The 20,341-nt window shown below is 37.8% G+C and overlaps 2 protein-coding genes across 2 annotated transcripts in view; one reads left to right on the top strand and one right to left on the bottom strand.

Annotated features, from left to right (window-relative positions):
• The window catches only part of USP45 (ubiquitin specific peptidase 45), a 79,797-nt gene extending 68,280 nt beyond the window's left edge, over positions 1-11,517 (bottom strand). Inside the window, exons 1-4 of the mRNA XM_087942966.1 lie at positions 11,457-11,517; positions 3,361-3,470; positions 2,851-3,020; positions 1,500-1,603 (exon numbers count right to left, since the gene is read on the bottom strand). Of these exons, the coding sequence (XP_087799092.1) occupies positions 1,500-1,603; positions 2,851-3,020; positions 3,361-3,460 (374 nt within the window). The 5' untranslated portion in view covers positions 3,461-3,470; positions 11,457-11,517. The remainder of the gene's footprint in view (positions 1-1,499; positions 1,604-2,850; positions 3,021-3,360; positions 3,471-11,456) is intronic.
• Positions 11,518-15,253: 3,736 nt separating this feature from the next.
• Positions 15,254-20,059, top strand: TSTD1 (thiosulfate sulfurtransferase like domain containing 1). The gene is made up of 4 exons (XM_026666606.2): positions 15,254-15,476; positions 16,475-16,648; positions 17,078-17,237; positions 18,313-20,059. The coding sequence occupies exons 1-4, from the start codon at positions 15,302-15,304 to the stop codon at positions 18,374-18,376; spliced, it is 573 nt and encodes a 190-aa protein (XP_026522391.1). The 5' UTR covers positions 15,254-15,301; the 3' UTR covers positions 18,377-20,059.
• The last annotated feature ends 282 nt before the right edge of the window (positions 20,060-20,341 follow it).

Here is a 20,341-nt window from a genome sequence, read left to right as displayed (position 1 = left end):
TATATAATTGAATTTAGAAAGGAATGAGATAATTAAAAGTAAGATGGAGAAAACTAAGGGAAGGGAAAAATTATTGAGAAAATGTTAAAATAGTAATAAGATATGGAATAGAACACGAAGATGAATATGAAATTGAATTTGTGTCTGTATGGAGAAGTGATAACCCGGGACCATGCTATTCTCAAAAACAGAAATTTTACTTTTATTGTTTTGTGAAAACCCAAATAAATTTTTTATTAAAAAAAAAAAAACCTTAGTTCCCATTTTGCTTTTTTTCTTTAAAGACTAAAAAAAGCAGCAGTCTCATCTTAAACACATTGCTTATGCCATTCACTGATAAGAGTATGTTGACTAGTTCAGAATAAACCGTAAGTGACCAGAGAGACAATGGAAGGTATTCATTTCTTTCCTACTTCACTCTCTATAGCTATAACATGTAACTGGCTTTTGCATCCTGCAATGATCTCATGGTACAAATCTGGCAATGGATAAGAACATGGATGGGGGGAGTATATCAAAAAAGTATGTAATAACATAATAATCAAAAATGGACTGGCTGTTACTATTAAAGGCAATATAACAGATTTCAAAAATTACTTACTACTATTGAAATAACTAAATACATTTTAACGAGCTATTAGACAACTCATGACCTCTTATGTCTTTGTTTGAAAAGATATTTCTTTATCTAAACAGAGAAACAGAATGACCAAGGTCAAAAAAGCAGTGGGAACAGGAACAACTTCTCATATATCTCATTGTTCTGACCCAAGCCCTTTTCCAATAAAACAAACACAAACCAAAGGAAACAGAAACCTTTTAATGATTCTTACTAATCCCTGGTTAAAAGGCTTCTGCAAACGAATTAACTTCGATAAGCACAAGCCTCGCCAAAACTGTGCGAGGCTGCCAAAAATAACAGATAAGAAATATTTTACAACACAAGAGTCTTCAAATACCAACTTAAGATACTGCAATGTCCACGAGGCTTGAGTTTCAAAACGTTTTTGCTTCCTACAAAGAACATCTGATTCACAGCTGGCTTTTATCTTCTTGTAGGAGGGGCCATTACCTTGCAGCCTTACTCCCGAGTTGCCCGTGCTGTTGCAGCTGCTCTTTCCTACGAGCAGCCCTGTGTGCATGCGCACTTGGCACAGGCTCCTCGGGAACCTCCTCCTCACTGCTGCCAGCCCACACAATCTCTGAAGGCAGCAGTCCACTCCCTAATGGTCCTGGCCCCTAATCTTGGTCCTCACTCTCCCCAGCCGCCTGAACCTGCTGCCGGCTAACCACAACACTCATATAAAATTACCCAAATGATGCTAATTGCATCTTTAATCATTCATAACTAGAATTCTTGCAATAATAACTTGCATAAGGCTGAAATAAAGTTATTTCATTTCACATATGCATTCACTTATATACACCTAAACGTACAACTGCATATCTTTACTCTTACACGTACAAAACTTTCTCTCTCAAAATGTGAATTAACTTACCATATGATCCATGTGCTAAGATTGATTACAATACAATGAGAATCCGCCCGTGCAGTCTGGAAATGCTTTAGAGAATGCTGGCCTTCTGAATTTTGACCACAGCCCTAAAGACCATTGATAAAATATTACGATATAATTATATTCTACAATGAAAGCAGCAAGTATGTTTTACTCTACGTCAAGCTACCGACTCATCAGTTGTTTTTTAATGGAAATCAGCATACTTCAACAAGCATAGCTTGTCTGAATGTGGGAATTGTGGAAAGCATTATATTGTCTCCTTCATACTCAACCATTTCCATAACAAATGACCAGCAACATAGAGAAGTAATTGTTTAGGATAACGACTCTTCTGATCCACTCAAGAAATATAATAGCAACTGCTTTTCCTCCTGGTTATGATACAAAGCTTGACTAGCATTTTCTCAAAACAGTATCCAAAAGGACTATGAAATAAGAAGCTGCTGCATATTCCTAAATAAAAACTAAAGTGTTACATTCAGCTCCCATAATAGACAAAATTCCACAGGTTCTTGCCTTTTGATACTTTAGCAGAACTCTCCAAAAGCAATGAGATGTTCTATGACCTAGATAACAAACGTGTTTATTTATCAAATTTAAGAGACCGCACATCTTTCTCACAAAGTAATTCATATAGGATAAGGACTGCAGGCCAAATGCCTATCTAATCCAGCATTCATGCCAAAGACAACTAGATAATTTTGTGAAGCTCAAAAGTGTGAACTGAAGAATAATATCCCTGTTTCTGTACTCTTACTAATGATATTTAAGTATTTTACCTTTGTTTCTGGAGGAAATGCATGACTATCAGAATTATCTGTCAAATTTCTGTCTAGTTCCCTTTAAGACAATAAGTGAATCACGATATATTTATTTTATCATAAAATAAAGACAACATAAAATCAGAATTGATATTTAAAACTTAAAATAATAAATACTTCATGAAATTATCAACAATAAAATCCTGATCAAAAATGTGCCTTTAAAGCCTGTTAAAATTCCCACAAAGACCTCTGTTCTCTCGCTTCAACAGGGAGCAAGTGCCATATCTGGTGGTATGAATTCCATTGTTTAACAATGCATTGTGTATTTTTTAAAAATGTGTTTTTTTTTACTGATTCAGAAACTCCTTGTCATTAGGCATCCATTCCATAGGTGACCCTAATGTGAAAGAATGAACACCTTATTATTTTTTTCACACTAGGCATTAGTGTTTTAAAATCTCTGTTCTGTCTTTTCTTAACATGCTTTTGCAAAGCTCACAATCCACAAATGCTGTATTTGTTCCATAGGAATGATGTATAAGCTATTATTTTATAATCTTAATTACCTGAATGCCACATCGGAGACAGAGCCATATATCAGAAGGCATTACTGGTTCACCATTATATATTCTCCTTTCCTTTAAGCACTCTGAGCATATTGACCAAACATTTTGAGCCACTGCTCGCTTCACATGATGGACATCAACTGCCTGGCTCACATGCTGGCATGTTAATCCTACATTGAAGATTTTTAAAAAAGATTCAAATGATTAAGATGTATTATTGCTGGAGGAAATATTTAATAAGAATATATTTTTATAATTACAATGTAAAAAACCACATTGTTATGGTTTAAGATTTAAGATCTTAAGATTTAAGATTCCTCACAGAATTCAACATCTGTCCCACATAAAGCCTCATGAAGTGTAATTCAATAGGCTAATAAATTTTCTGCAGCCTTTCTCTCAAGGTGAAATTCTGCTTCTGGTTGTTGTTGTTTTTAATTTCTTAGTGTCCTCATTTTTATTTAGTCACTTCTTTCTCTTTCTAGCTTTCCCCAAATACGGTTTTTTCACCTGTAATATCATCTGAGGAATCTTCATCCTGATGCTGATTTGCCTTCTTTTGTCTCTTATTTTTATCATGGGTAACCTTTGATGGATCTTTTACCCTCATCAGTTATTTGCTAGAAAAAAGAGAGGGAGAAGAACAAAGCAAAAATAAGTGAGATATGCATTGGTAAAAGTAAATGCTTTGGTTACCATAAGCGTACAAAGCAACATAAACTATGAACATGCAAAACAACATAAAGAGCACAATTTCAGCACAAATACCAACCCAGATTATTTAGCAAAATCTTCTCTTTGACTTGCCATAGCAATTTCAAATATTTCTTATAAGCTAGACCAAGAACAGACAGTAAAATATAATTTTACTGATTCCAACCAGAAATAGTTGGAATGAAATCAAAATAGAATTGTTCTAACCTAGGCTCAAGTACATTTGGAAACATAATTCAGTGACTCTTATTTAATATCTATTATTTTGTGTGTGTGCCTTGAAGGCAGTGTTAATTCCTGGTGACTGTCTGAATAAGTACCTGCAGTTTTCTTGGCAAGATTTTTTGAAAGTGATTTGCCATTGCCTAGGGCTGAGAGAGAGTTACTGACCCAAGATCATCCAACTGGCTTTGTGCCTAAGGCAGGACTAGAAATCATGGTCTCCCAGTATATAGCCCAATGCCTTAACTATTACCTCAAACTGGCTCTTTTAATATCCTGCATTGAAAGGAAAATACATGTAGGCAGAATGTACAACAGAATGAAAACTTCTGAAATTCAACTCAACTGATTTTATTTCATATTTCTTACAAAGAGTTCAAGATGATATATTGTTTTTGCCCTTTATTTTATCTTACAACTACCCCCCAAATAGACAGGTCTTAAAAATAATTATAAATGTTAACTTTTGCATAAGACTGAGAAAAGAAATTTGAATTTCCATAGAAGGAAATTCTATAGAAAAGGAGAGTCTCCTATACAAAGAACAACATCAATAAGCACTAAGAATATCTAGTTTCAAAGAGAAGTCAGAAAAAAAATACTGGGTTCCTAAACAAATTTTATTTCAAGAATTATATAAATTTAAAAAATCAACCAGAAAACTGCATACACACAAAATGAACATTATATAATAACATTATATAATTATAAAAAGGAAGTTCCTTCCTGAAATTTCCATAGGAAAGCAAGTATGAAGTTTATAAAATGCCTTTTCCTTCTGAAGGAAAAGAAAGAGGTTCCTATCATTGTAACAACTATGTGCCTACCAGCCCACACTTCTCCAGTTTTAACTATTTTACAGATTCCAATTTACCAAAAATATTTATTTCTTATAAGTGGTATATGAGAAGAAAAGAGAAAGAGCGAATGAGCATCATAGTGTAATGATTAAAGTGTTGTACTGGGAACGGTTAGGTGATCTTGGAGCAGTCACTTCTCAGTCCTAATATCAGGAGCATGCATTGAAGGCTTCGTGGATGATGTGGACCAGGCAAGCACAGTGCAGATAAGTGGACCCTGTAGCTAAGCAGCAGGAGGAGGGGGAGGAGGAAGAGGAATTGAAGGTAGGTATATGAGAGAAAAAGAAGATGCAATTGCTAATATCAGGGCCAGTAATAGCAAAACATCTAACTTCAGCTGATTTCAGGGTGCTAAGCAGGATTGGATCTGATTAGAACTTGGATGAGAAATCACTAAGAAATATTGGAGCTGTCAGCTTGTTTGCAAAGTCAAAGAAATAATCTCTAAGAAGGCAGCAGCCAAAAACTGCCTCTGTAGTATTGCCAAAAAAAATTGCACAGGTTGTGTCTACAAAATCACTGGAAAAAAACTTGTCTTGAAAGCGACTTTAATACTTTCCTCCCTACTAACTGATATATAGAAATCTTACTTAATAGTGACTTAAACTCAATGTGGTAGCCAATGTGCTTCCTATATAAATCTTTAGTACACAAAAAGATGGTAACAAAGCCAATATAAAAATTATTCAGTATGCATCGTAATGGAGTAAAAAGATTATCCTAGGATCCCTATCCATCTTCATTGCTATGGTGACTCTAATTATTATATTAAAAATAATTATAATAAAACTGTCATCCTTAGTGACAAATGCAATTTACAGTAATTGTAGCACAAGGTTACAGTAATTGTAGTGCAGGTGATAAAAAAACCTGGAAAGCAAAGCTGCTTACTCCCTTATCTAGGAATGAAATATTTATAAAGTACTGTGTTTATGGAGCTGCATGCAGAAATGTTCCATATTTATGGCATTAGATATGTCCAGAGCTAGATCAATGCTGATCCAATTACAGAGAGGACTGTTGCTATCATAACTAGCAAGTAGACAATGTCATCAATCAGCAGATCAGAAATTTCATCGCTATGACAGCTCTGAAATCCTTTCAAGCATGCAAGCACTAAATGCTTCCTGGAGCAATAAAATAATCAGAACTACAGACCAGTAATGACAGAAGCATTCCTTTCATTTGTAACTGTCATGCAAAATTCTTCATAACCCATAACCTTGGTAGTCTAAACTAGAGGCATGCTCCACTTATAAATGGCATCTTGGAGGAAGTTTTTAAAAGGTAGCCTCTTCCACCAATGAAACAATCTTGTAAAGTTTTACAGAGATTTCACTCTTCACTCAGATGCTAATGCAACTAACTTTTTCAAGTTTATGTACGTTAAAAAAAAGACAGTAGAAACAGCATCAGTGAAGAATTCATAGAGAGATCAACAAGGCCCCACACATTCCTAATCCATTTGGATACCCAGAAGACGCTAAAGTCAGAGAAATGAGATTCAGGACAAACAGGAATCAATCCCTAAACCCTCTTCTACAACCTCCAAAACTTCACTGCTGAATTCATGATAAACCATTGAAAAATGAAGGCAAAATTTTCAATCCCTTTCAATAAACAAAAATCTTAACAATGTAAGTTCTTTTTCGTCTTAACATATCAAAAATGAAAATAACTTCACCACCGCGCATTTAACCAAATACTATTCTCTATCATTAACCATGAAGAATTGGGATTCAATGGGGATGTTGCAGCAGGGACTGATTCAAGCATCCTTTTCATACTTCACATTAGCAACTCTTAAGAGCTGGATGTACAGCAAATGAATAGCATTTAGATCTGTCCACCCTTGAGTGTTGAATTCACTTCAGGTACCCAAATAGTGTATGCATTCACTCATCTATAAATGAATTCTATTTCCAAGGATTTCATGGCTGTTTATAATACAGAAATGATGATGATGATGATGATGATGATGATGATGATGATGATGATGATTGATGATTGATGATCCATGGTGGTGCAGTGGTTTGATTGCAGGCTAATTCTGTTGACTTCCAGCAGTTCGATCCTCACTGGCTCAAGTTGACTCAACCTTCCATAATTTCGAGATCAGTAAAATGAGGAGCCAGATTGTTGGGGGCAATAAGCAAGTTTATCTGCACAGAACTAAACTAACACATCTGGCCAGGTTTGTCAGGGAACAATACAACACAGTCCTCATAACTATGTTAACATGCATGTCTCCCATCTGTCAGCTGGCAGAAAACTATGTCAGCCTAAATTGATCAGCTCTGGTACTATCCTTAACAGATTTGATGTAGAACAGTTTCAGGAAAAAGCTTTATGGATTCCTCGGTTTTGTCTCCCCTCCTATCATGTATCATATGCCAGCAGAGTAAAAAAAAAAAGTAATAAATTGTTCTCCAGAAAGTCTAATAGGACACCCTTCATGAACTCCAGGAGTATCCCTTGCATGCGACTGGAAAAGGTTAATTATCTTTCATATTTCTCAAGTAAAACCACATCTACCACTCATCTCCAATGTCAATGAAAAAATATGCCAGCTGGCAAACTGGTTGTTGGATCATACAGGGTGGAATGGGAAAGAGCTTGCAAACATATTCACCCAGATGTTTTTTATTTTGAGACACAAATATGGATCTGATTCACCCGTCTTAAAATCAATTTACAAAATAAATGAATAAATCTATCTATCCATCCATCCTGTGAGGATGTAGTTCTCAAGCATATCAACATACTTTCTTCCCATTTCATTATGCCCTTCCCCCCCTTCCTAAGTCTGTCTTCAGATTTTATTTATGATTGATAGGTGCATATGCACATACATGGTTTATAAAAGAACACTGAACTTCTGGAACATCCACAAAAAAAATCCCATGCATGTCACTCTTTGAGATGGGTTTTGTGAATCCATATGTATAAGGGTGTAGGTGTACATGTAAGTGCAATGTTTTGCATAGATTTTGGCACTTTGGCATGTGTGCATATTCCAATTACATGTATACCTATTCCTATATGTATGGATTCTACATTTGCTAAATCTCAATTGGATCGTGTTAAGTAGATGCCGTCATTATTGTCATCATCCCAACTAATGAACCCAAGCAAATCAGAATTCTGAGGCTAAGGTCTTCCTCTAAGAACTTCTTTATTGGGTACATATTGGCACGATCAAATGGAAAATCGACCCTAAATGTTTCCCGCGTCTTCAGTACAACTAAAATAACTCTCTCCCCAAAAAAAGTCACAAGTCACATTGGCCAATTAGATTAATTGGCGGGCTCAACACTCCTCCCCATCTTTATCCACCACCTGTAGAGATGACCTTGGCTCCCAGAGAAAGTTCTGTGTTTTGTCTAGCAACGCATTTCATTCTCCTTCCCCTCTCTGTGTGGCAACTGAGGAATAGAAAAATGGCTTCTGCCAGGTTCGATTCGAAGTTGACAATTATAGTGAAACCACTTCAGAATTAGAATAAACATTAACAGATTCACTACCACTTAATATAATCACAACTATATTCAAGTACAGAATTAATAAGGGCAAAACCTTGCATGCTGGCTATCAATGTCAGAAGAGCCACAGTGACTAGAAATAATCAGTTCAGATATCTGTTGCTACAGTTTGACAGGGAATGTACAATGCTTGACAAGAAAGTAGAATGTCAACATAATGAACATTCTGCTTCCCAGGGAGTTTGTGATTGCCAAGAGTATAATATTGTTATCAGAGTTTGGGGGATTTTTCTCTAGACAACAAGCTGTCCTACTTTGTTCTTTGTGATACACATCACTCTCAATGCTCAATGATGATATATTGCTCTACTTTGGACATTACCAGCTAACCCCAAGAGGCAGAGGGTATGTTGCTACAGAACTTAAGGGGAAACATAACTACAGAATACCAGCTTTGAATTAGTTCCTAAAGAAATATGACAAAATGTTTACAAGTCAATCACATTATAAAGAAATGTCTCAAGTCTATAAAACACAAGCCATTGTGTTGCAATCTTGCCTCTATTTTGTTACCAGAGAGATCTTTAAAATATTTTAATATCTGGCCCCCAGATTTTGAAGTATTTTATTCAATCACTGCAGATCTGTCACAGTGCACATAATTAACTTGTAATGAAGTGTTATTTTACTTCAAGGGAAGTGGGTGCCACATTTTAGCATGTCAGTTTATCTCTAGAATATCCAATATGTTCCCACCAAAAATAGAGAGTTCTTTTTGCAGTTTATCAGGCTTTCTTGTTCCTCCCCATCTTATTTTTTAACTTTGGAAGATTTTTTTTAAAATCATTCTGTAGCATAAGAAATGTGGGAGAATGAAGCATACATTTTGCCTATGAGCTGAGTGTTTCTTTGTTTCTTAGTCCCATGTACAGTATTTAACCTAGCTACTTTTTTCTTCCAAATGGAAGCTGATTTTATGGTGATGTGCTTGAATTTTTTGGGGGGCGGGGGGGCGGGTAGTAAAACATATTTTATATGAAAAGACAGAACAGTTTTATCACACAGAAATGTTCCCCAAACTAACTAGCTATATACACTACACTTTTTATTGGAACACAAAGCCATCCATGAATCACAGGAACAAACCTCTCATTTAATAGTTAACTGCAAGAATTACAGCTGAAATGCTGGATAAACAGATACTCTTAAAACCAATGACTCAAAAAAAATGGAAAATACTAACAAGCACGTTCTGGAGCTACTTGTCCTGATAGGTTTTGAGTTCTTTTTTATATATACATCTTCTTTCACTGTTTATTAGTTAGCAGCTTATCCAATAAATACAGGTAGTCCCCGACTTAATGACCACAACTGAGACCAGAATTTCTGTTACTAAGCAAGGCAGTTATTAAGTGAATCACACCCAATTTTACCATTGTTTTACCATGGTTAAGTGAATCAGTGCAGTTGTTAAGTGAATCATGTGATCATTAAGCCAATCTGGCTTCCTCCATTGACTTTGTTTGTCAGAAGCCGGCTGGGAAGCTTGCAAATGGTGATCACATGACCCCAGCCAGAGCGCTGAAACCATCATAAATATGACTGTTGGCAAGCCTCCGAATTTTGATCATATGATGGTGGGGATGTTGAGACAGACATGTGAGGAACAGTTGTAAGTCCCTTTGTTCAATGCCGCTATAACTTCAAACGGCCACTAAACAAATGGTTGTAAGTTGAGAACTACCTGAAGAGTATAATAATTTTCACCACCTAACTTTACCTACATGTCTATGGAGATTCTCAGTCATCCAGGTCATGGTTGTCCCAAAGGTGCTTTTTCAAGAGGCAGTTGGACTTTCTGGTTTTTCTTTGAAGACGTTTACCTTCTCATCCAAGAAGCTTCTTCAGCTCTGGCTGGTTGGTGGGAAAAGGAAGAATTTATTATACTCCTAGGAAGACTTGCCTTATATAAGGAGTATAAATTCTTTCATTCCCCACCATCCAGCCAAAGCTGAAGAAGCTTCTTAGATGAGAAGCAAAACATCTTCAAAGAAAAACCAGAAAGTCCAGCTGCCTCTTGAAAAAGCACCTTTGGGACAATTTTACCTACCACATAGCAATAGCAGGCTACATCATCAGGCAAGTCAGCTTACTAAATCTGTAATAGCTCTCTAAACCAAAGATACTCTGATTGGTGTTTCTCTGGAAGACTGCTTCTCCTCTGACTTGCAGCAGCCATTGGTGGGTGGATAAAAATATATTGGGGGCGTCTGGCAGGAGAGTAAGTGTGAGAGAATATTTTGAAGACACTGCTTAGTTTAGCAGATAAACAGCCAATGGCACGGCATGCTTTTCCTTCCCAAAAGACTGTTACAGATCACTCCCAGTAGATTGTTCATATAATCAAAGACTATGATACAAATCTCTCCCAAGTAGATTGTTCATATAATTCATATATTCCCTAAAGAAAGGGACAAACAGAATAAATGTTTGCGCACTTTGGCTCTGTCTCAAATTTCTTAAGGAAACCCTTAGGAATGTAGTGGCTGGAATAAGATACAGAGCCAACATGCAGTTGTCAGGGGGGAACATTAAATCGCCAAGGCCTTATGTTGCCTAAGTAAACAGTGTGGGGAGGCACCTCCTGGTTTCCACATTCTTAGAGGCCACACAATACAAACTGCACATAAAATTGCTTGAAATGTCAATGTCAATCCCACGACACCAGTTAGACACATCCATACACACCCATATAAAACCAGGCAACACCGTTTCGCCCACGTAGTCTTCCTTCCTCCCTCTCCCAAATCCTTACAACCTAGGCCTTCAACACAAATCTCACAAGCACTTAACAAAACCTCGACTGAAGGGGGGAGGGGCTACGGCCAGCCTCAAAGGCTGAGCAAGCTCCCAGATCCGCGGCTTTTCCAAGGCAGGCAGCGCCTCGGTAGAGCCGAGGATAGAGAGCTCTAGGTAGCGTCACGGGGGAGGCCCCCGACCTCCCAACAATAAACCAAGGAAAGAAGGAAGCCTCGTCTCCGTCAGGGCCGACTCCGTCATTCGGCAGCCCATCTCCGCCCCCAGCTTTGAAGACGGCGGAGTGGAAGACCCGAGCGACGGGCTACTACTACTGCTACTACTTGGGGTCAGAAAAGGCGGCTAGGAAGGCCCGCCAGAAGCCAGACTTCCCCCTTCCGGGAAAGTCGAGCGAGGAAATCTGCCTTCCGAGTCCCCTGCCCGCAGCGGCGGGCCCCACCAGCGGGCGAGATTCCAGGGGATTCCCCGGCTCGGCCGGCCCCCAACCTCTTACTCTCCTTTCCTAACTCACCGCGCTAAGCTTCTGCTTCGTCCAGAGAGACAGCCGGCTAAAGCGACAACCGAAAGAGGAGGAGCAGGAAGCGGACCTCCTGCCAGCAGGATACCTTCCCTTGCTGCCCGGCAGGGTGATGTCCCGTTTTGTTCTGTCCCGTCCCGTCCCCGTTTCGCACTCCCAGGGCTGCGGTCCGGCTGGAGCTCGCCGCTTGGCTGGACTGTGCTTTAAACAAGCTACCAGGCGCGTAAGGGTTAGGGGGGGTATTTGCCGTTCAATTCCCAAGGAATGGGGGTTCCGATCGAGGCCCTCCGCTGGATCGAGCAGAAATCCGACCTCCGGGCGCAATGCGTCGCCTCAACTTTCATGCCCAAGTGGGCTTCCAAAGGAGAAGAGAAAAGGCGCCTTTAATCTCTTTTTGGCATCGCAGCCACCTCCATGTTTTGCAGATGGGGAAAAAACACACACCCCCAGACTGCTTTTTTTAATGCAGAAGTTTGGTTTTGTTTCATAGCTTTCCACAGCCCTGCCTCCTCCCCATCCCTTCCTTGGCAGTTCCCAAGAGAAATGTAGGAAACTGATCTGCTGGTCATGCTGCCTATCTGGCTCAGAGAGGGCAAGCTTCTCCCCCTCCTCCCCCCTCATAGGGCAGAGAGAGTGACAGGTGAAAATAGGGGAGACCAACTTTTCTTCTCTTTTTATCTCCCCGTTTTCCTCTCCATCCAGCTTGTAAAGAAGGAAAGAAGCCTTTGATATCTGCCAGGATCCCTCTTCAAGTGTTAACAAAACTATAGCGTGTAGGAATGCATTGAATAGAGAATGGCTGTTTATAAGAACTTAAGAGCTATCCTGGGTTAAATTGCATGCCTGTCTAATTTATGGTGTCATTTGATATAGTGGCCAGTCAGATGCTCATAAAAAGTCCAAAGTTTATCATTCGTGATTGGCATTCAGGTCCTGCCTCTGACCCTGGAAGAACCACCATCATGACGAGGTGCCATTGATAATCATATCTTAAATGAATATATTTCCATTTTGAAACTGCTATAGAAAAGGAATACCATATGGCCAAGCTGACAGCCAGCAACTAGAGAACCAGTTTGTATGCCAGCTTAGATTTATCATACTTTCCATTTAGAAATATGGGTTGAGCTTTGCTTTATTTAAAGCAAAGATAAAACAAAATAAAATCACTATTGTGTTTATTTTAAATGCACTTCTTGGGATGGAAAAAGCACTTCTGAAATAGGTCACTCTGTATTAAAAAGAGAAAATGCTTGACATCAATCAAATATAAATCTGTAGGTACTGTATGTATGCTGTATATTGTATAGATTGATGAGTTAACTGTTACTGGGATATTGTTTTTATTTAAATTAAAGATTGGACAGCTTCACCTATTTATATTGTAGATGTTTTGTTTCTGTAAACAATTTTGCTAAAATCTATGGTTGCAAATGTTTCAATGTAACAATATTTATGTAAATCACATTAAGTCACAATATTGCAGTTGCTTAAACATCAAATGAATGAATAAATAAAAAGCCTGGAAAATCTCATGCAATCATAGCACCAAATGGATTTTCTTGATGGCAAAGAAATAATTGCCTAAGACATATAATTTTAATGTCCATGGAAAAATCATGCACATATGAAAGAAATATGGACACATTAGAATCTGGCAGATGCAAGAAGTCATTTGATGGATCAGGCTAACAATCTTTGAAACAATCCCTTTGATTTGCTAATGCAATCCTAACTTGCATTAACAGAGGGATACAATGGAGATGAAGTGAGGTACTAATACCACTCTATAAAGCCTTAGACCACACCTAAAGTACTGCATCTAGTTTTGGTCCCTACATTATAAAAAAGACGTTGAGGAGCTAGAAAAAGTGCAGAGAAGAACAACCAGGATGATCAGGGGACTGGAGACTTAAAAATGAAGAACGGTTACAGGAACTGGGCATGGCTAGTCTAATGAAGAGAAGGACCAGGGGAGACATGATAGCAGTCTTCCAATATTTGAAGGTTGCCACAGCTAGGAAGGGGTTGAGCTATTTTCTAAAGCACCTGTAGGCCAGACAAAAAATAATGGATGGAAACTGAACAAGGAGAGATTTAACTTGGAAATAAGGAGAAACTTTCTGACAGTGAGAACAATCAACCAATGGAACAGCTTGCCCTTGGAAATTGTCAGAGCGCCATCACTTGAGACCTTCAGGAAGAGATTGGACTGCGACTTGTCAGAAATGGTGTAGAGTCTCCCACTTGGGTGGGGGGGGCTGGACTACATGACCTACAAGGTCCCTTCCAACTCTGATTATCTGTTATCTGATTTCAGTAGACACGATGCATTCTAGTAGCTACTTACGTTATTCCACTCAAAATCTAACTGTGATGACTTGGCCACAAAAACAATTTCTTAATAAGAAAGTCAGACAAAATGTCCCAGGGTAATTATATGTTCACTTGCAAAATGGGTGAATGACATCATTGTCATATTTTGGTACTATATCTGGTTCCCAGTGAAAACATTCTTTTGGAGCAAGAACAGTGGCAAATTCCAGCATAAAATTCTTAATTATATTTGCTTTAAATATGATGCGTTGTTTCATTTGTGTTCAGGAATTTATGAAATGCTTTACTGTTACTAAATAGCTATCACATGACAAGTTTTATACAGTAATACGTCTTGCATATAGAAATCTAAAGTCAACATCTGCTACCCAGGTAGCTATTAAAAATCTTTCATAGTATCATGAATATCCATCCATCCATCCACACTGGGAGAAAGGGAAGGTGGGTGCAATAGTGATGTTTAAAAAATGCTGGTCAAGATTATTTGGTAAAGAACCTGCAGAGCATAGTATATATATGGGCGCCCAAATATTGAAATATTCCTTAAACCAGTCAAGAGGTACTACCAGAATTTTAACCTACTAATATATTTATAAAGCTTAATGAAATTTGAAACCTTTGACTAGTTAAGGCTTGTTGAATAGTTTTATAAATACAGATTGTATGCATGTGGGTGATATTTTCCCCAGGTACAGCAGGAATAGTCATTCTCTAGTACCCAAACCTTTCCATAAAAGTTTGTGATCACAGTTCAGTTTACAAAATAAAATTATAGATAATAGTGTAATACTAATATTAAAGATAATATTATTGATATTTTTGGAGCTTTATTTAGGTCAGCTAGTATTTATTCTCCATAGACAATATGTCAAATCACATGAAATGCTTTCTTAAATATACTTAGCAAAAAACAAAGGATCTTTACTAATTCCTGGGGTGGGGTGGGGTGTTGTATTGCAGGGTGTCTGAATCACACAAATCAAGTCACATTATGGCCTCTGTGAAGTCAGCCTTTAGTTCCTGTATTGGGTTGTTTTCCAAGTCATATTAAGGTTATAGTAGCTTATCAGATTTTGGCAGAGATCTAGAGTATTCCATGTCCTTGTTGCCATTTCCTGATCAAAGGAACTGTTGCAACCCAGATTTGGTAGCTGTCATACCAACTAAACTACAGTATATATCATGTTTAACAAACTATCCCGCAAATCACATTCGGTTTAGTTTATTTTTTTTATGAAACTCTCTGAAACAGGATTACTGTTATTCGTCCTGCAACAATCACACTGGCTTTTGGGATGAGCAATCGGGCTCCAGTCAGAGGAATAATTAAAAATACACCTGGTTTTTCAATTAGCATTTCTTGTTCCAGCTGAGATGCACCTTCCTGGGAAAGCGCAGCCAAGGAGACAGGCGAACTGCCTGGCCTACTATATTCGGGAAGCCCAGCCAAACTGGGCGGTGGCCTTCTAAGTTAGGCGAGAGAGCTCCGCAGAGTAGGAAGCATGCAAGGATGTTGGAGATGTCAATTTACTTTTGGTTTAATTACGCAGCTGGCTGCAAGTAGGCTAAGCGGCTGCGGTGGACGAAAGATAAGCCAGCTGACATGGAGCCACCGGGAGAGCGTCCTGCATAGATTTGAATCGTTGGTTGGCATCGGTCGCTTTTGCCCTTCAGGCTGTAAGTGCTCCAGCGGGGTTAAGAGAATCGGAGCGTAGGAGGGCGTTTCCTTGTTTCCTGGATTGCTAAATTCAGTGCTAAGTGCTTTAACTCGGTTGTACTCGGTTCCTGAAAAAAATACTGAGCTTTTAAAGAATCTGATTGCTTTAGTATAGCAACTTCATCAGTGGGAAGTGGACAGAACCAGGATTTAGACTGACGTCCCGTGTACCTTCCACTGACGTGTCCACTGGAAATCGGTTCAAATCCCAATTTTACGTTAGTGGGTTTGGTAGTTTCTCTGCTGCTTTTTTAGCCTGACTTCCTCATTTGTAAAATGTCTTACTCCTATCTTTTTCTGACCAGCGGTCTTAATGGTAGAAGATATTTTTGAGTATTACCTCAAAACTGTAGTGATGCACAGAAACAAGTACAACTATAACCTAATATTTACATTATGCTAAGCCATGGATTATTGCATAAGACACAGGTTAATGTATTTAGCTCAAATTGTATAAGAGAAAGCGGTCATAAAAGTTGGTATTTGTTTTATTAAAAAAAGTCTTTTCCAAGAGAATTGGAATGATTTCTTCTGGTTTATCACTCCACTACCTTCTCATAGTTTGCTAAAACAAAAACCATGCTTTACAATACACAAAGATTAAGCCAAAATCAAACCAGATTGATTAAAATAGCATAGGAACCGGACTATCATATCCAACCATCATGTGGTTTGATACTTTAGCTTCATGGGTTAAAAGCCAACACAGCTTTTGTGTTGTTGCTTTGAGCAGAATAAAGGAATAATATATGAAATTCCTGTGATCTGGAAAACTGCTGTGGGGTAAATATACAGACAGCGAGTCTGGGCTCTGCTTGTCCATTTAAATGCTTAGTCAATGCATTGATTCTTTAGCTGGTGTTGTTGCCCAGCAGCACTTAGAAGCAAATCAGTGCTTTGATGATCATGTCAGAATCTGTAGTACTACTGTTAACCTTTTTCTTTACTTTTTTTACAGATCCAGAAAACAGGAGACAAATCGTTTCCCACTTTTGCACAGCTGAAGATCATAGTGTCTCCTACCAACAACTCAAAGATTTGTTGGAATCAAAGGCAGTCCGGCTTATTGATGTTAGAGAAAAATGGGAAATTGCAGAGCATGGAAAAATTCCTGGTTCAATCAGTATTCCATGTAAGTTGCTGTTGAGTGTTTCAGAGCAAGGGAAAAAACAAAACAAAAGTCCAGCTCATTGTATACAAGGGGAAAACATGGAATAATCTTATGTGTGGTACTTTCGGTACTTGGATTTGTGCAGCAGGCCAACTCCTACCATCCAGAAAAGTCAAAGAGGTATAAGCAATAAAACATACATCACTACCCAGGTCCTGTCACTTGTGTATTTGTCGAGCATTGGGATACAAATAGAAAAGGGCAAGATTTGCACTGTGATGTCTTTGTGTGTGTGTGTGTGTACACACACACACACGCATGTATGCCATTGTGGCACATGGGATTCCTACCTAGTGACTCAATTTATGCTTAGCATGAAAATGGCACTCCAGCCAGTGGGTCACCATAAAAAAGACCAATGAAATAAATGATGATTGTTTATTTTTACAGTGGGAGAAGTTATGGAAGCTTTACAGATGGACTCAGTATATTTTAAAGAGAAATACAATCAAGATATGCCTTCTAAATCAGATCATGTAGTGTTTTCCTGTCTCGCTGGCGTGAGAAGCAAACAGGCTGTAGCTGTTGCAAAATCATTGGGTTTCAGCAGGTAAGTGTAAAGCATTCAGGAAAGGTATATATGTTAGTGTAGTTTTATTGCAAATTAATTGTTTCTAGTTTGATTTAAAAATATTATGGATTTAAAAGGAAAAATACAAATCAGGGGAAAGTGTTTATTCTTTTTAATGTTGCTGTTAAAATACAATGGATAGATTGATCCAATAAATAGCATTTGGCAGTTTTCAAATAACACATCTGAAAATCTAAGCCTAATGTACCATGGATGTACTAAATGTACTAAGAGTTCAAATTTGCTCCAACAAACACTAACCTGCATTCAAATCATTTGATTCTACATAAATTTTCTTATTCTCCCCACCAAATATGATTGTAGAAGGAAAAACAGTGCCATCATTTAGTTCATTCAGGACAAAGTGTTTAGAACCTTATGGCAAGACCCACATTTGCATCACTGTTTTATTTTCTAATATAGGCATCCCCTTTTCCCAGTTGGGTTTAATGTATTTTAAAGAGTATCAGTCCATTTTTAAAGCAAAATACACTGCTTCTAAATGATTCTTACCCCACAATTCAAAAATGGTGCCAGTATTCAGCCTTTTCCTTAGCTGATTAAAAAAAAAGAACAAACTTGGAAGTACTGTGAGTAAATGATGTTTGTAACCTTGTGAAATTCAATGTTTGGATTAAAGTATTCTAAGCCAGAGCCTGTTTAAAAATCCTAACATACTTGGCCAAAATGAAGTAGAGTGGCCAAGTACTAAGAATGTCTCATTTAAGAATTAAAGAAGCATTTTATTTTACATCCTTATATTTGCCATTATTCAAAATTATTATGTGGCTGATTTCCAAAAGTATTTAACTAGTGTGATTCAAACTTACTACTTTATCTCTACTAAACATTGTTTACTCTTTGAGGAAGATATTAAGCATGGGTTTTTTTGTTCCCTTACTTGGTATAAAATAAAATTACTATGCCAGAATATTTCTCCTACATCTCTGGTCAGCATACTCTTAAGAAGATCATATTCTTGAAAGTGGTTTGTGCAATAAGAAATGTTATCGAACATTTCTTATGTGCTTTCTTATGTCTTATGTGCTTTCAGAGTTCAGCATTTTCCTGGTGGCTTCAGCGAATGGCTGGAGTATGAATCTTCAAAGAAGAAATGATATCTAGAATACACAAACTGTAGGTAATCTGAAAATGCAGAGGGTGATATCTAATTTTGTTTAAAGAGCATCTATAAAAGGCATCTAGGCATATTAAGACAAGATTATTTTGCCAACAAAGAAAAAACACTGAGATACGCTTCAAATGTTTATCCTGATTAACATTATGGAAATTTTTGTTTAAAATTTAAAAAGTAATTCAAATAGATTTAAGAAACTTACAACTGATCATTGCAATACATTTAGTAATAAATATTTAAGTAAAATGAAGTGGAATTAAGTTGGCTATTTATTAATCAAAATTTATGTAGCTGCTCATCACATGAGAAATTATGTGTATCTCTGGTCATGAAACAAAAATATAAAAATGTTAAGTCCAAAGCTTGGGAAAATGGCACTAAAATGTTTAGCCAGATGGGATTTTTTTTTCAACTTCATATTCAGGAATTAAGCCTCAGTCCTGCTTATTGTTCTTGACTTTCAACTATCTCTAGATATTAAATATTTGCAGAAATAATATCAAGAAATACATTTTTGTACATGCAGAAGAAACTGATTAGAGACATATATGTATTGTATCTGTGATAAGGTTTCTATATGCAACTTTTAAATTAGGGACACAATCTATTTCTACATAAACAACTTATGTAAAATTGCTGAGATATTACATAACATAAAAACACTGAATTTCTAGTACAGTGTGTTATATGCTGAATGGTATGAGGACCATTATAATCCCACTTTAAGATAATGAAACTGGTAAAATTTTGTTAACTCATTTGAATATAGAACAGTGGTCACCAACCAGTGGGCCGGGGACCACTGGTGATCAGCGAGAAAATTTTGGTGGTCTGCAGAGTAATGTCACCCCTAAAGCACCCCCTGAAGCAATTAATCCAGGCTGTGCAGGAACACAAGGCTTCACCGCCCACATGGCCCATGGAAACACAAGGCTTGCTTCGCTTGCATTGCGAGCAAGGTAGTGAGGGAAGGGGGAAAGGGCAGAGGGGGGAACTTGCCCCATGCGCCCCACGCACCTGGCCTGGCCACCGGCCTGTTTCTTTCAGCTTCTTTCTTCTTCTGCTTATGGCTGCATGCAAGGAAAACAGCAAGTCTTTCTTTGTCTCCTGCAAACTCTGTCAGAAATGAGTCTTTGGGACCCTGCAAGGCATCCTGTTCCAAGAGCCTGCGCCGGCACGGCAAGTCTCACAAAGACTCATTTCTGGCGGAGTTTGGGGGAGAGAAAGACTTCTGCTTCTGCTGCTTTCCTTGCATGAAGCCAAAAGTCTCTCTCTCTCTCTCTCAGAACAGAGCTGGAGACGGTATCCTGCGATCCCAAATAAAGAATGATCAATCAGTAGGAAAACAGGGTGGGGAATTTTCCTGCACTTTTTTGGGGATTTTCCCAGGGTCTCTGGTCCACAGGATTTAAAATTATGAGTTTGGTGGTCCAAAAGGTTGGCGACCCCTGATATAGAATATAGAAAATAGCTCTCCAACCTTGGGGGTATGTTTCTCTCCTTATAGCCAGAGAGAAAAAAGGCAAACACATTACTTGGAACTGTGATAATGCACTCCAGAGAAAACTTTTTTATAATGTATGATATGCCCGTGTGTTCTGAATGCAGTACGTGTAAAAATTATTACTTATGGTTCTGAAATAAAATAAGTCAATGTTGTTAATTTCCATTGTTTTATTCATATGCAGCTAGTCCATATTACAAATAAAGTTGAAATCCTCAAGTTAACAAAGTAATTTCCAAAACACAACAGATGTGGTGCCTCAATCAATTCTGTTAGCAAATGTGTGGGACAACATGACCAGCATCAACAAAATTGGCAAAACTAAAAGGGGAACATGAAAAAGCTAAAAAATAAAATAAAATCCTCACAATTGTTTCTGTAAGTCAGTATCCAAACACTCTGTAAAAAAATAACTTCCAACACTTAAGTGCAGAGAGCCCA

The sequence above is a fragment of the Notechis scutatus genome, chromosome 1 (assembly GCF_049901735.1).
Source record: "Notechis scutatus isolate UNSWTSFEM ecotype Mainland chromosome 1, rNotScu1.2, whole genome shotgun sequence".
Classification (NCBI taxonomy): domain Eukaryota; kingdom Metazoa; phylum Chordata; class Lepidosauria; order Squamata; family Elapidae; genus Notechis; species Notechis scutatus.
The sequence above is the reverse complement of the archived record's forward strand: the minus strand, read 5'-3'. Positions and strand labels throughout refer to the sequence as shown.

What these genes read in the sequence shown, in the direction of transcription:
- TSTD1 (XM_026666606.2), top strand. Translation starts at nt 15,302, where the DNA reads ATGCAAGGATGTTGGAGATGTCAATTTACTTTTGGTTTAATTACGCAG. An exon ending in TCGCTTTTGCCCTTCAGGCT is followed by an intron (nt 15,477 to 16,474) that starts GTAAGTGCTCCA and finishes CTTTTTTTACAG; the next exon opens with ATCCAGAAAACAGGAGACAA. An exon ending in TGGTTCAATCAGTATTCCAT is followed by an intron (nt 16,649 to 17,077) that starts GTAAGTTGCTGT and finishes TTATTTTTACAG; the next exon opens with TGGGAGAAGTTATGGAAGCT.